Source organism: Theropithecus gelada, chromosome 19, assembly GCF_003255815.1.
Source record: "Theropithecus gelada isolate Dixy chromosome 19, Tgel_1.0, whole genome shotgun sequence".
In the NCBI taxonomy this organism is placed as follows: Eukaryota; Metazoa; Chordata; class Mammalia; order Primates; family Cercopithecidae; genus Theropithecus; species Theropithecus gelada.
In genome coordinates, this window is record NC_037687.1 from 33,111,698 (window position 1) to 33,127,908 (window position 16,211).

Consider the following 16,211-nt stretch of genomic DNA (forward strand, 5'->3'; position numbering starts at 1 on the left):
TGTGCAGGGGATCCCTAAAACTCATTTCTCTGATCTAACTGAAACTTGTTTGTATCTTTTCATCAACATTTCCTTTTTCCCCATTTTTTCCCCCAGTCTCTGGCAACCACCATTCTACCCTCTGCTGCTATGAATTTGATTAGTTTAGAATCCACATAATTGAGATCCTACTAAATCTTTTTTTGGGGGGGGTGGGGCGGGGGGAGGTGGACAGAGTTTCGCTCTTGTTGCCTAAGCTGGAGTGCAATGCCACAATCTCGGCTCACTGCCACCTCTGCCTCCCGGGTTCAAGTGATTCTCCTGCCTTAGTCTCCCGAGTAGCTGGGGTTACAGGTGCATGCCACCATGCCTGGCTAATTTTTTGTATTTTGAGTAGAAATGGGGTTTTACCATGTTAGCCAGGCTGGTCTCGAATTCCTGACCTCAGGTGATCTGCCCTCCTCGGCAGTAGCATCTTAAGCCTAAGTGCTTGTGTGCTGTAACATACTGTTCTGCTCAGGACATCTCGGTCTGTCAGGTAGCTTTAGAGCAGGTGGTGGTCAGGGTTCCCATGCATGTTCTGTGCCAGCCCTTCTGCCTCACTTGTTGCTTCACTGAAACCCCACAGCAATCCTTGAAAAGGCAGGTACTCTGATTTCCAGCTTCCAGAGGAGAGCCCAGCCTTAGATGTTCAGGTACTTTCCATGCGGATGTATGATGGTTGCAGAAGGACTTGAACTTGGAGCTGTCGCTCTGCTCTGAGGATCACTACAAGGAGGAGTCAACAGCCTCTTAGAGTTGAGTTACCTATGAGGAAACCAACCCTCAGCCTTGGTACCATGACACGTGGATCTAATTCCCTGCCTTAGCTGCTGTTTGCTGCAATGTTATTAGCAATCCGTTGTGGCAGAACGCTCCCCGGGGTAGAAAGAAAAAGAAAGAATGCAGGAAAAAGCCATATTCGCTCCTCCAGGAAGTTGGTCAACCCATGACAGTTGTCCAGGCAATGTCACCTCTCCACTCATTTCAGTGACAGTTCTCCAGGAACTGCCACCTCGCCACTCTTTTCAGTAATAGTTATCCAGGGAATGTCACCTCTCCACTCTTTTCAGTGACACTTGTCCAGGGACTGTCACCTCTCCACTCATTTCGGTAACAGTTGTCCGGGGAATACCACATCTCCACTCTTTTCAGTGACAGTTGTCCAGGGACTGTCACCTCTCCACTCTTCAGAGGCCCTTCCCGTAAAGAGGGTATTTGTGATAACCTGTTTCCTGCGCCTCAGGGGAAAGCGTGTACCCACATGTATCGCCTCATCTTGTAAAGCAAATTAAATTATTAGAACAGGGTTAGAAATAGTCAAACCTGGTGGGGTGCAGTGGCTCACACCTGTAATCCTAGCACTTTGGGAAGCTAGTGGATCATGAGGTCAAGAGATCTAGACCATCCTGGCCAACATGGTGAAACCCTGTCTCTACTAAAAACACAAATTAGCTGCGTGTGGTGGTGCACACCTGTAATCCCAGCTACTCAGGAGGCTGAGGCAGGAGAATCGCCTGAACCTGGGAGGCAGAGGTTGCAGTGAGCCGAGATTGCACAAGTGCACTCCAGCCTGGTGACAGAGCAAGACCCCGTCTAAAAAAAAAAATTCAAATTTGGCTGGGTGCAGTAGTTCAAGCTTGCAATCCCAACACTTTGGGAGGCCAGGGCAAGAGGATTGCTTGAACCCAGGAGTTTGAAACCAGTCTGGGCAACGTAGTGAGACGTTGTCTCTACTTAAACAAACAAACAAACAAACAAAAAACTGGTGGACTGACAGCAAGTCTGTGGTCCCAGCTACTAGAAAGGCTGAGGCAGGAAGATGGCTTCAGCCCAGGAGTTGAAGGCTGCAGTGAGCTCTGTCTGCACCACTGTACTCCTGCCTGGGCAACAGCAAGACTCAGTCTGGGGGGGAAAAAAGACTCATTGAATAGATTTTAGCTCCCATGACATCTCTAGGCTCTTGTCTCCCATCTCTACCCTCCTTTAAATATTTTCTTCTGTGTGTTTTATAATTTTATCTTCTGACTCATAATTAATTGAAGTAATCTCAGCAAGCCCATCTTAAAACTTTCCCATGGAAAGAACGGTAGGCAGAAGGAAAGACAGGGGCTAACTACTGGGGATGAGTTTGTCCCTGCAGGTGAGGGAGTATAAAGCAGGTGCCCTGTCTAAGCGAGCGGAGCAAAAAATCTGTGTTAAGAGAACCTGCCCCGCTGCAGGCTGATTTTTTCCCTTGGTGGGATGCTTCCAGGTCCAGGGAGGTGACTTGACAGGACCTTACTGCGTATCTGCAAGTCTAGCTCAAAAACTATAAATGCACAGATGTCAAGCAAGGGTGACCTCACACCAATACTGCCCCTCAGAAAATGACAAGCTGCTGTCTATGTGAGTCTTTAAAATGTGTAACTACGTGGTATTCCTTCGATTGCTTTCTTGTCTACCACAAAGTAATGGTGGGGGCAAACAAGATTTGCTCTAACTGGCCAACCAGTACTGGTTGTCACAATTTATAGAGCTCTTATAATGACAAAGAAATTTGAGAGATTTAGGAATTATTCCTGGGGTCTTAAAACTGCTACATTTTGATGTCATCATAGACCAGGCTTCTTGACAACTTAGAGAAGCAATTCATAGCAGAGGTCCTGGATGCTCATCTGTAAAATGAGTTAGCAAATAGGGGTAGAATTGGTCCTGATGGTGACTTACGACGTTAATATTGCCATGTGCGCGTTAGCCATTTGCATAGCTTCTTTGGAGAAATGGATATTCAGACCCTTTGCCCATATGAAATTGATTCTTTGTCTCCCTATTACTGCATGTATATTATCTAGATGTAAATCCCTTATCAGATATGACTTTCAAGTATTTATCAGTTTATTTTTACACCAAGACTGTTTACTGTGTTTATGGAACTCGATGTTAACAGGTGTAACAGAAATCAGCTGATGGAAGAATCTTGTAACTGGCTACTAGTAACTGGTAGGAATCTATTTGCCAGTGGTTTTTTGTTTGTTTTTTGAGATGGAGTTTCAATCTTGTCCAGGCTGGAGTGCCATGGCGCAGTCTCGGCTGACTGCAACCTTCGCCTTCCAGATTCAAGCGATTCTCCTGCCTCAGCCTCCTGAGTAGCTGGGGTTACAGGCATGTGCCACCACTCCTGGCTAATTTTTTAAAATATATTTTTAATAGAGATGGAGTTTCACCATGTTGGCCAGGCTGGTCTCGAACTCCTGACCTCAAGCGATCCACCTGCCTCGGCCTCCCAAAGTGCTGGCATTTCAGGCATGAGCCACTGCGCCCGGCCACAGCCAGTGTTTCTGAGTACGACATACTAGCCAAGAGCATCTGTGGCATGCATGTCCAATTTTATTCTAAGATGCTGTTTGGGAACTAAGGGTACAGAAAACAAAATATCCCAGCACTGATGTTCTAGTAACGGGATAAACAGATATTGTGGCAACAAATGCTTCTCCATGAAGAACTGAAGAGAGAGAAGGCTGTTCATCTAGTGAGGTGATTGACATTAGTTGTATCAACTTTAGGATTTGCTACAAGATCCTCTTTTGAATCTTGTCACTCTTTCCACAGGTCCTACTTGCTCCATGTTACCAAAGAATCCACTTTTCCCCCAAAACCTGAGTTCTCAGCCTTGTCTCAAGATGGAAGGAGATAAATCGCTCACCTTTTCCAGCTATGGGCTACAATGGTGTCTCCATGAGCTAGACAAGGAAGAATTTCAGATATTTAAGGAATTACTAAAGAAGAAATCTTCAGAATCGACCACATGCTCTATTCCACAGTTTGAAATCGAGAACGCCAACGTGGAATGCCTGGCACTCCTCTTGCATGAGTATTACGGAGCATCACTCGCCTGGGCTACGTCCATTAGCATCTTTGAAAATATGAACCTGCCAACCCTCTCGGAGAAAGCAAGGGATGACATGAAAAGTAAGTGAGACTTGGGGCAAGTCCAGGGCAGGGAAGGTGATTTCAGGTTCTCACGGGAACAGGGGAGGATCATTGTTCAGTAACCGGGTCCACCTTTGCAGTGTGAGTCTGAGCTGTGAGAAAGGATCTCATTGGTCATCGTCATTGGCTGGAAATTAGTGCAGTCTCTAGCCTGTAAAGTGACGGAGGAGGGAGAAATGGGTAGACAACGGCTCCACTCACACGGACTTCCACTGAAGTTAATAGGATTTGAGGTGTAAGTGCTGAGCTTGAGGGGCACTATCACGGGTCTGTCGTGAGACTTTGGGAACGTCTCCTTCTGTTCTGACCCTTGGTTCCCACATCTTGGAACAGGAAATGTGATACTGTGTGTGCCATTGCAAAAGTTCAATAATGCAATGAGTTAGAAAGTGGCTAAGAACCTCGTTGGTTGAGAACGCTAATAGTGGTTCGGTGTGAGTCTCACACTTGGCCATGAGATGAAGGACTGAGGTTCCAGGTGCTGATCTAAAGCTTGGCCTTTCTTAGACTGTTGGTGTCCATAGTGCAGCAAGAATTCAGGTCAGATTCTGTGGTTATTTTAGGGTATTTAGGAGAAAGGTCATTTAGAAAATAGTTCTTTTTTATCAGGAGAATCCCTTCCACTGTAGACTGAAAACAAATCCCTTGACTGAGCCCCTGAATTGGCCCTACAAATATAGGTGTGGACTGGACGCGGTGGCTCCCAGCTGTAATCCCAGCACTTTGAGAGGCTGAGGTGGGAGGATCACTTGAGGTCAGGAGTTCAAGACCAGCCTGGTCAACATGGCAAAATCCCGTCTCTACTTAAAAACACAAAAAATTAGCCGGGCGTTGTGGCACATGCCTGTCATCCCAGCTACTTGGGAGGCTGAGGCAGGAGAATCGCTTGAACCCAGGAGGCGGAGGTTGCAGTGAGCTGAGATCATGCGACTGCACTCCAGCCTGGGCAGTGGAGTGAGACTGTCTCAAAAAATGTATATATACACATATATACATATCTATATATACACATATTTATATATACACACATATATTTATACACATATTTATATGCACACATATATATGCACATATATTTATATACGTACACATATACACATGCATATATTTATATATACACGTATATTTATATATGCATATATACACACACACATATACACATATATTTATACACACACACACATATATATACACACATATACACACATATTTATATATACATATATTTATATATACACATATATTTATACACATATATTTATATGCACACATGTATATTTACATATATACACACATTTATATATACATATATTTATACACATATATACATACACACACATACACATACACATACACACATATTTATATACACACACGTTTATATGCACATATATATAGACACACATATATATTTATACACACACACACAGATGGCATGCCTGCACATCAGTCACCTGATGCAGCTCAGCAGCGTTCGCTGTAAAGCACTTCAAGAGCTCTGTCTTCTGAACTTGGAAGAGGCCCTGTGTGGAGGGCATGTTGGTGGTATTCACAGGAAGAGGGCATAAAAATTAGAGCTGGGGTTTATCAAGTCAGCACTGCACTGAAACTGTCATGCCCCCCAGCTGACTCTCAACCCCACCCAATGAAATGGGTTCCCCATGGCTGAAGCTGTAGTAGAGGATCTTCCAAGTTACATAACTTGACCAACTTCATGAGCTAATATGTGACAAAGATGAGATTCGCTGTTAACATTCATCTGCCATGGCGTATGTTTAAATTCTCATATGTCAAGTACCAGAGAGCTGCAGCTTTCTGTGAGGCAGAGAGAGAAAACGGATGATATAGGCCAGGTGGGGGTGGCTCACGCCTGTAATCCCAGCACTCTGGGAAGCCAAGGTGGGTGAATCATTTGAGGTCAGGAGTTTGAGACCAGCCTGGCCAACATGGTGAAACCCTGTCTCTACTAAAAATACAAAAATTAGCTGGACATGGTGGCGCACTCTAATCCCAGCTCCCTGGGAGGCTGAGGCAGGAGAATCGCTTGAACCTGGGGAGGTAGAGATCGCAGTGAGTCAAGATCAAGCCACTGCACTCCAGCCTGGGCAACAGAGTGAGACACCATATTAAAAAAAAAAAAAAGATGTTATATAAAAATGTCTTATGGCCGGGCACAGTGGCTCATACCTGTAATCCCATCATTTTGGGAGGCCTAGGTGGGCGGATCACTTGAGGTCAGGATCTTGAGGTCAAGACTAGCCTGGCGAACATGGGGAAACCCCGTCTCTACTTAAAATACAAAAAATTAGCTGGGCTTGGTGGGCGCCTATAATCCCAGCTACTCAGGCTGAGGCAGGAGAATCGCTTGAACCTGGGAGGCAGAGGTTGCAGTAAGCCAAGATCGTGCCATTGCACTCCAGCCTGGGCGACAGAGTGAGACTCTGTCTTAAAAGGGAGAGAGAGAAAATTGTAGTTCCTATTCCAGATTACAGGGAAGTCTAGAGTCACTTCCTAGAAGGAGTGAGCTTTAGGCTTAGACAAAGGAAAAGGAGTTGGCCAAGTTGTCTCAGCATGGTGGAGAAAAACATTCTGAGCATCAAGTAGGAACATTCCAAAGCCTTTAACGGAGCGCTTGGCTGGGCCACGGAGAATGGGCAGGAGATAGAGATAGAGGGACTAGAAGTCAGATAACATGGCATCTTGAAAATGTTTGTAATAATAAGTAGAAGCAATTACATAGTTTTAAAGGGGTGGTAGTAGAAATAATCGAACTTTTATTTCAGCACTGTTGCAAAGTGTTGTGACCCAGAGGGAGTCGTGGACAGACGTAGGGAGACGAGTCTGAGATCTTTGTAGTGTCCATGAGATAAATAAAGGTGGCTTAGCATAGGGTGATGGCACAGAAAGAAGGAGAAATGGAAGATGCTTCTGAAGTATACAAGACAGTTTTTCAGAACTAAATTCAGAGAGAGAATACAGTGTCCTGGGTGACCCCCAAGTTTCTGGCATGATAAACTGAGTGGATGGGGTTCCATGACCTCAACCCATGGAAGAGATGTTTTGTGAAAAGTAGATTGGGGGGTGGGTAGTCAAGGTTGGATCTTCTATGTTGAAGGCCACCTGTATTTGGGTAACTTGTAGACACGTAGTGAGTCATTGACTAAACTGGGTCTGGCATTCAAGACAGGTCTTGAGGCTGGGCGCGGTGGCTCACGCCTGTAATCCCAGCACTTTGGGAGGCCAAGATGGGCGGATCACGAGGTCAGGAGATTGAGACCATCCTGGCTAACACGGTGAAACCCCGTCTCTACTAAAAAATACAAAAAACTAGCCGGGCGCGGTGGCGGGCGCCTGTGGTCCCAGCTACTCGGGAGGCTGAGGTAGGAGAATGGCAAAAATCCGGGAGGCGGAGCTTGCAGTGAGCTGAGATCCGGCCACCGCACTCCAGCCTGGGCGACAGAGCAAGACTCCGTCTCAAAAAAAAAAAAAAAAAAAAAAAAAAGACAGGTCTTGAGGACTGAAAAGAAACAATCACTATGATTAACCTCATTGTGTGACTTACCCAAGACCATCCAGCAAAACTGAGGTCAGAGAATTCTTTACAAACTTCAGCACACTGAAGTGTGCCACTGCTGGCACAGGAAGGTCTGACTCCGTGGTCTCTGTTACAGGCCAATCATGGAATAAACTGAGATCCTGAGGTTTGGCTTGGTTCCCCTCCATAATTCGGGCACAGGACATTCTTGTCCTTGGCTTGGGTAATTACAGTGACTTCATTGAGGCCAATCTCCCTTTTTCTTTGACTTGCAGGACATTCACCAGAAGATCTTGAACCAACAACAACTGGCCAAGGACCAAGCAAGGAAGAAGTGCCAGGTGAGTGGGGTGGAGTCGGGGGAAATAGGATGTGCTTAAAGATAATTGGCAGCCAGTTTGCGTCTCTAGGGGTTAGAACCATGACTTCCAGTAGTCCAGTGTCCTTTCTAGTCTCACTACCCTGCCATTAGCTGACCGGATGGGTTCTGAGGACCTGGTAATTCTGGTCTTTCTCTTTCCAAATTCAAGAGTTCTGTGACCTGGGGCCAGGCTCGGTGGCTCATGCCTGTAATCCCAACACTCTGAGGTGGGTGGATCACCTGAGGTCAGGAGTTCCAGACCAGCCTGGCCAACATGGTGAAACCCTGTCTCTACTAAAAATACAAAAAATTTAGCCAGATGTGGTGGCGGGCACCTGTCATCCCAGCTACTCAGGAGGCTGAGGCAGGAGAATCGCTTGAACCCAGGAGGCAGAGGTTGCGGTGAGCCAAGATCGCACCACTGCACTCCAGCCTGGGTGACAGAACGAGACTCTATCTCAAAAAAAAAAAAAAAAAGTTCTGTGGTCTTAAGGCTTTCTTACAACTTGAGGACTTCCCATCATCTTCAGTTTGGGTAACCTTATGACCCTGCTATGACAAGCTCCTCCCAATAACCCAGTTTGGGGGCTTTGGTGGAAAGAACCAGATAGCATGAAACCAGATTCAATACAATTCCCCAAACATCTGAGCACTGACCACGTGCCAGCCACCGCTCTGTGTATTTACAATACATCGTTGGCTGAAGCACACGTGTTCATGAAATTCACACGTTGTGGGACAGGAAAGACAAACCAAAAAACTAAGATGAGATGACACCAGGGAAGGCAAAATACACAGGGAGAAAGGCAGGCTTGTGTAGACAACATACATTCTTCACTGCTACCTGCACCACCACCGTCTTGCTCATCTCCCAGCAGCCAGTGTTGACTGTGAAACCTAATCTGGTTTGGAAGGGATTGAAACCAACCTCCGTTTGGATGGAGCTTTGCTCAGGCTGTGGGTGGGAAAGATCTATTCAAAGCTAACATCTGAGTAACTGGCATCTGAGTCAGAGGCTCTGAGTCCCAAAGGTTTGGCATTGCTCACTTTGATGTCAATCCAGGCTTCACAAGGTGAGTGTGACGTGTTATCCTTCATGTGATAAAACTGCGTCTTAGACGGCCGGGTGCGGTGGCTCACGCCTGTAATCCCAGAACTTTGGGAGGCCAAGGCGGGTGGATTGCCTGAGGTTGGGAGTTCAAGACCAGCCTGACCAACATAGAGAAACCCCATCTCTACCAAAAAAAAAAAAAAAGTACAAAATTAGCCGGCATGGTGGTGCATGCCTGTCATCCCAGCTACTCGAGAGGCTGAGGCAGGAGAATCGCTTGAACCCGGGAGGCGGAGGTTGCAGTGAGCCGAGATCGTGCCATTGCACACCAGCCTGGGCAATAAGAGTGAAACTCCATCTCAAAAACAAAACAAAAAAAACACTGCGTCTTAGAGGTTTTATAAGTTACTGAATGGTGGCTTAGAGATAGCATAAAATAAACACACAGACTAACCTTGACAGTGGGACTGAAACAAACCTGGCAAAAGCCAGGGGTCTTGCTGTCAGCCACATTAAGAAATCCCTCTGAACTCCTCCTGAACACAAGAACTACCACTTCTCGAGACCCTGTGGATCATGCACTGTGCCAGTGCGTGAGAAGCTCATGCTTCTCAATCCTATGTGGTAGGTGACGGTCGTTAGTTGTCCTGTGAGACCCAGAAGCTCAATGGCATGCTAAAATCTCACATGGTTACATTGAGGCAAGGCGGGCTTGTGCCGGAAAGACCTGACTCCAGGTGTTACCTATGTGCAAAGGCTACGACCATCAGAGACAGACACACTACCCTCCAGAAGCTTACATCATAGGTGGTCACAAGCTTTCGCCATCACTAATTGGCTGGGTATGGAAAGATATCCCTCGAAGGCTGGGCTTGGTGGCTCATGCCTGTGATCCCAGCACTTTGGGAGGCCGAGGTGGGTGGATCACCGGAGGGTGGGAGTTCGAGACCAGCCTGATCAACATGGAGAAACCCCATCTCTACTAAAAATACAAAAACAAAAGAAAATAGACGTGGTGGCACATGCCTGTAATCCCAGCTACTTGAGAAGTTGAGGCAGGAGAATCACTTGAATCCAAGAGGTAGAGGTTGTGGTGAGCCAAGATTGCACCACTGCACTCCAGCGTGGGCAACAAGAGGTTAACTCCATCTGGGAGGGAAAAAGAAAGATGTCCCTTAAAACTAAGCCAACCTAATAAATGCAGCTATTTATCAAGCTATAGAATCAAATGTGGTATATGCATATAATAGTATATTACTTGGCATAAAAAGGAATGATGTGACTGGACAAGGTGGCTCACACCTGTGATCCCAGCACTTTGGGAGGCTGAGGCAGGCGGATCGCTTGAACCCGGGAGTTTGAGACCAACCTGGGCAATGTAGCAAGACCCCATGTCTACAAAAATTGAAATCAGCCAGGTGTGGGAGTGAGCACCTGTGGTCCCAGCGACTTGGGAGTCTGAGGCAGGAGGATTGCTTGAGTCCAGGGGGCTTTTGAGGCTGCAGTGAGCCATGATTGTGCCACTGTGCTCCAGCCTGGGTGATAAAACAAAACTGTGTCTTAAAATATATATATACTAATACATGCTACAGATGGATGGACCTTGAAGACACTAGGCTAAATGAAGGAAACCATCACAAAAGGATACGTATTGAATGATTCCATTCATATAAAATGTCTAGAATCAGCAAATCCATTTAAATACTAAAAGTAGATTAGTGGTTGCCTAGGGCTGGGGTGAATGGGGGAAACCTAGAGGGTGAGGACTAAGGGCAGGGATTCTCTTTGAGGGTGATTAAAACGTTTTAAAATTGTAGGGATGGTTATAATCTGAATATTCTCAATCATGATTGCGCACTTTCAATACATGAATTGTATGGTTTGTGAAATTTATTTCCATAAATCTATCACAAAACTTTGGAGAAGACAGTAAGATACATCCATCTGAAGTCAGCATTGTACACATGATGACTCCAAAACCCAGAGACAGATTTGCCCAACGGAGAGCAGTCGAGAGAAAGTCTGATTTTTTTTTTTTTTTTCCATACTGAGACGTCATCTTTGTGTTAGATCTTTTTTCTTTTTCTATTTCTTTCCTTCTCTGCCCCCCCACCCCCACCCACACACACAGAGTCTCACTCTGTCACTCAGGCTGGAGTGCAATGGTAGGATCTCAGCTTGCTGCAACCTCTACCTCCCGGGTTCAAGCAATTCTCCTGTCTCAGCCTCCTGAGTAGCTGGGATTACAGGTACCCGCCTCCACGCCCAGCTAATATTTGTATTTTTAGTAGACAGGGTTTTGCCATGTTGGCCAGGCTGGTCTCGAACTCCTGACCTCAGGTGATACACCTACCTCGGCCTCCCAAAGTGCTGAGATTACAGGTTTTGAGCTACTGCGCCTGGCCTAGATCTTATAAATTCTATATAACTTCAGATTCTTTCATCTCTTATATGACAAATCTATTTAGTCTAATAGATCAAATGTATTATGATGCTCACAACATAGCTCCTAATGGAAATCCACCCCCACAAGGAAAGCTGTTCCTCCCCTAGTGGCTTTTTTTTTGTTTTGCTTTTTTTTTTTTTTTTGGACGGAGTCTCACTGTGTCACCCAGGTCGGAGTACAGTGGTGCGATCTCAGCTCACTGCAAGCTCCGCCTCCTGGGTTCATGCCATTCTCCTGCCTCAGCCTCCCAAGCAGCTGGAACCACAGGCACCTGCCACCACGCCTGACAAATTTTTTTTGTATTTTTAGTCGGGGGGGGGTTCACCGTGTTAGCTAGGATGGTCTCGATCTCCTGACCTCGTGATCCACCCACCTTGGCCTCCCAAAGTGCTGGGATTATAGGCGTGAGCCACCGCGCCCGACCTTTTTTTTTTCTTTCCAGATAACTAGATGCCGGTTTACATATCATGAAATCTTAAGAATACAGTTCAAGAATTTGTAAACATGAAACAATCACCACAGTCCAGTCTTAGGACTTTTCTATCACCCAAAAAAACATCCTTCGGGAAAGACAAAAGAACAAGGTGGAGAAAATTGTCCTGTTTTATTTTTGCATAATTTGGAATGATCTTAAAATTACTTTCCCTGAACCTGTTACTGTAGTGAATGACACTTACAGACTTCTTTCTAGTGTTAAATCATTCTTGATTTCCTGGAATACATGTGACATAAGCAGCATTACTTACCTTTTGATACACTTCTGGACACAGTTTGCTGATAAATCACTTCGAATTTGGCATCTGTGTTTGAGTGAACCGGTCTGTAATCTCTTCATATACTTTGCTTGCTTTTTTTTTTTTAAAGTTGAGAGAAAATTCATATATCATAAAATTCATCCTAATACAATTCAGTGTTTTATGTATTAACAAAGTTGTGCCACGATCACTGCTATCTAATTTCGGGAAATTTTCATCACCCCAGAAAACCACATACCTATTAGCCGTCATCCCCCCACACCCATGCCCTGGAAATCAGCCATCTACTTGGTGTCTGTGATTTTTGCCTTTTCTGGACCTTCCATATAAATGAAACCGGATGCTTTGTTGTATTTTGCAACTGGCTTCCTTCATTTAACATAATCTTAAAGATCTGTCAATATCATAGCCTGTTTCAGGACTTCTTTTTATGGCTAAACAGTATTCCAGCCGGGCGCGGTGGCTCACGCCTGTAATCCCAGCACTTTGAGAGGCCGAGCCGGGCAGATCACGAGATCAGGAGATCGAGACCATCCTGGCTAACACGGTGAAACCCCGTCTCTACTAAAAATACAAAAAATTAGCCGGGCGAGGTGGCGGCACCTGTGGTCCAAGATACTCGGGAGGCTGAGGCAGGAGAATGGCGTGAACCTGGGACGCGGAGCTTGCAGTGAACCCACATCGTGCCACTGCACTCCAATCCAGCCTGGGCGACAGGGTGAGACTCTGCCTCAAAAAAAAAAAAAAAAAAAAACTATTCCATTTACGTATATAAATGTATATAAAACACTTCTTGTTCGTTTATCACATGATGGACTGGACATTTGGGGGTTTGTTTTGTTTTGTTTTTTTGGCCGTTATGAATGATGCAGCTATGGATTCTCGTGTGTGTTTGTGTAGACATGTTTTCGATCCAGGGAGGCGTATACCTAGGAGTGGAATTGGTGGGTCATATGGCAACTGTGTTTAACTTTTTGAGGAGCTGCCAAACGGTTTTTCTAAAGTGACTGCACCATTTTGCATCCTCACCAACACCTTAATGAAAGCTACAGTAACATTTGCTCCTGTTTTTTATTGTAACCATCCTAGTAGGTATGAAATATGCACTGTGGTTTTGATTTGAATCTCCCTAATTATGTTCAGAATCTTTTCATGTGCTAACTGGCCACTTCTGTGTCTTCAGAGAAATGTATATTCAAATCCTTGGTCCATTTTTAACTTTATTATATTGTTGATTTGCAATACTTTACTAAGGTTCTATCCAGATTATATAGAGACATGATTTAAAATATATATTTCCCTGTTCTCTGGATTATCTTTTCACACTCCTGATGTCCTTTGAAGCATAGCAGTCTTTAATTTTATGAAGATAAATTTATTTCCTTGATTGATTGTGCTTTTGGTGTTACATCTTTAAAAAAATTCCTTAACCTGGCTGGGCACGGTGGCTCATGCCTGTAATCCTAGCACTTTGGGAGGCCAAGGCAGTGGATCATGAGGTCAGGATATCCAGACCATCCTGGCCAACATGGTGAAACCCCATCTCTACAAAAAATTAGCTGGGCATGGTGGCACATGCCTGTAGTCCTAGCTACTTGAGAGGCTGAGGCAGGGGAATCCCTTGAACCTGGAGGCGGAGGTTGCAGTGAGCTGAGATCGCACCATTGCACTCCAGCCTAGTGACAGAGCAACACCCCATCTCAAAAAAAAAAAAAAAAAAAAAAAAAAAAATTGGGCTTAACCCAAAATCAGAAGGTCAAAATCAGAAGGTTTACACCAATATTTCCTCTTAAGGATTTTGTAGTTACAGCTCTTAAAAACATTTAGGTCTTGGCCGGGCGCGGTGGCTCAAGCCTGTAATCCCAGCACTTTGGGAGGCCGAGATGGGCGGATCACGAGGTCAGGAGATCGAGACCATCCTGGCTAACATGGTGAAACTCCGTCTCTACTAAAAAATACAAAAAACTAGCCGGGCGAGGTGGCGGGCGCCTGTAGTCCCAGCTACTCGGGAGGCTGAGGCAGGAGAATGGTGGGAAACTGGGAGGCGGAGCTTGCAGTGAGCTGAGATCCGGCCACTGCACTCCAGCCCGGGAGACAGAGCAAGACTCTGTCTCAAAAAAAAAAAAAAAAAAAACATTTAGGTCTTTAAACATTTTGAGCTAATTTTGTATATGAAATGAAGTAGAGGGCTCAACTTCATTCTTTTGTGTGTAGATAACCAGTTCTCCAGCAATATTTATTGAAAACACTATTCTTTCTCATTGTCTATATTCTTGTCTAAAATCAGAGATGTGTGGGATTACTTTTAAACTTTCAAGTCTATTCCGTTGATCTCTATATCTGACCTTATACCTGAACCACACTGACTTAATTACTGTTGCTTTATAGTTTTGAACTCAAAGTGTGATTCTCCAACTTGACTTCAAGATAGATTGGCTATTCTGGGTCTCTTGAATTTCCATGTGAATTTTAGTATCAATCAGCTTGACAATTTCTGCCAACAAAAAAGGTAGCTGGGATTTTGATAAGATTGCATTATGTCATGTAGATTAATGTTGGGTGTATGATACAGTAACAACATTAAGTCTTCAACCGATGAACACAGGGTGGTCTTTCCATTAATTTAGGGTTTTCTTAATTTTTTTCTGTTATGTTTGTGGCTTTCAGGATACAAGTCTCTCGTTTCATTTGTTAAATTTATTCTGAAATATTTTGTTCATGCTATTATAAGTGGAGTTCTTTTGTTTGTTTGTTTGTTTGACAGAGTTTCGCTCTTGTTGCCCAGGCTGGCGTGCAGTGGCGTGATCTCGGCTCATTGCAATCTCTGCCTCCTGGGTTCAAGCAATTCTCCTGCCTCAGCCTTCCAGTAGATGGGATTTACAGGCACATGCCACCACACCTGGCTAATTTTTTTTTGAATGTGTAGTAGAGATGGGGTTTCACCATGTTGGCCAGGCTGGTCTCAAACCCCTGACCTCAAATGATTCACCCGCCTCAGCCTCCCAAAGTGCTGGGATTACAGGCATGAGCCACTGTGCCAGACCAAGTTGTTCATTTTATTTTGTTTACTGCCAGTGTATAGAAATACTTTTGATTTTGAATAGTCTGATCTTGAATTCAGGACTTATGTTACTGGCACACTCTGCCCTGGCGCTGAGCCAGTGGTTCTGTCCTCTAAACTGGTCATAAAATTAAATATGGCATGGCTAAGTTTATCTGGGGTGACCAACATCTCTGATTTGGATAATATACACAGTATGTTTGTGTTTCTTCTTCTCCCTCCTCTTTTGCAGGAATTTCACAAGCTGTGCAACAAGAGAGTGCCACAGCGGCAGAGACAAAAGAACAAGGTGAAGGAAATAGATTTATTCATTTGTTGCCCTCCTGGAAGAAAGCTGGGTGAGAGAAGTCCATGCAGTTCAAATGACGGGGAAATCCACTTTCCCTTTCTTCATTCTCATTTGTGTCTGGTGTGTGAGTCCTTTCCCTAAGGGATCTTGGGATCAGCACCATGGACAGAACCTTGCAGGTTCTCTATTCACACTACTGTTTTTTGATTTTTAACTGAAAAATAAGAATTGTATATATTTACGGGGTCATGAGGCTTCAGCACATGTATATATTGTAGAATGATCAAATCGGGGTAACTAGCACATCCATCACCTCAAATATTCTTTGTGCTGAGAGAATTTTATTTATTTTGAGACGGAGTTTTGTTCTTGTGGCCCAGGCTGGAGTGCAATGGCGTGATCACGGCTCACTGCAACCTCCGCTTCCCGGGTTCAAGCGATTCTCCTGCCTCAGCCTCCCGAGTAGCTGGGGCTACAGGAGTGCACCACCACACCCGGTTAATTTTGTATTTTTAGTAGACACGCGGTTTGTGCATGTTGGTCAGGCTCGTCTCGAACTCCCGACCTCGTGTGATCTGCCTGCCTCAGCTTCCCAAAGTGCTAGGATTACCAGCTTGAGCCACCGTGCCCAGCCATGCTGAGAACATTTAAAATCCTCTTTTAGCTATTTTGAAATATACATTGTTATTAACCAGTCACCACTGTTGTGCAGTAGAACACCAG

The 16,211-nt window shown here is 44.9% G+C and overlaps 1 protein-coding gene across 1 annotated transcript in view; it reads left to right on the top strand.

Annotated features, from left to right (window-relative positions):
• Positions 1-693: 693 nt before the first annotated feature.
• The window catches only part of NLRP5 (NLR family pyrin domain containing 5), a 55,810-nt gene continuing 40,292 nt past the window's right edge, over positions 694-16,211 (top strand). Inside the window, exons 1-4 of the mRNA XM_025368726.1 lie at positions 694-729; positions 3,564-3,969; positions 7,801-7,866; positions 15,432-15,488. Coding sequence (XP_025224511.1) covers positions 694-729; positions 3,564-3,969; positions 7,801-7,866; positions 15,432-15,488 — 565 coding nt within the window. The remainder of the gene's footprint in view (positions 730-3,563; positions 3,970-7,800; positions 7,867-15,431; positions 15,489-16,211) is intronic.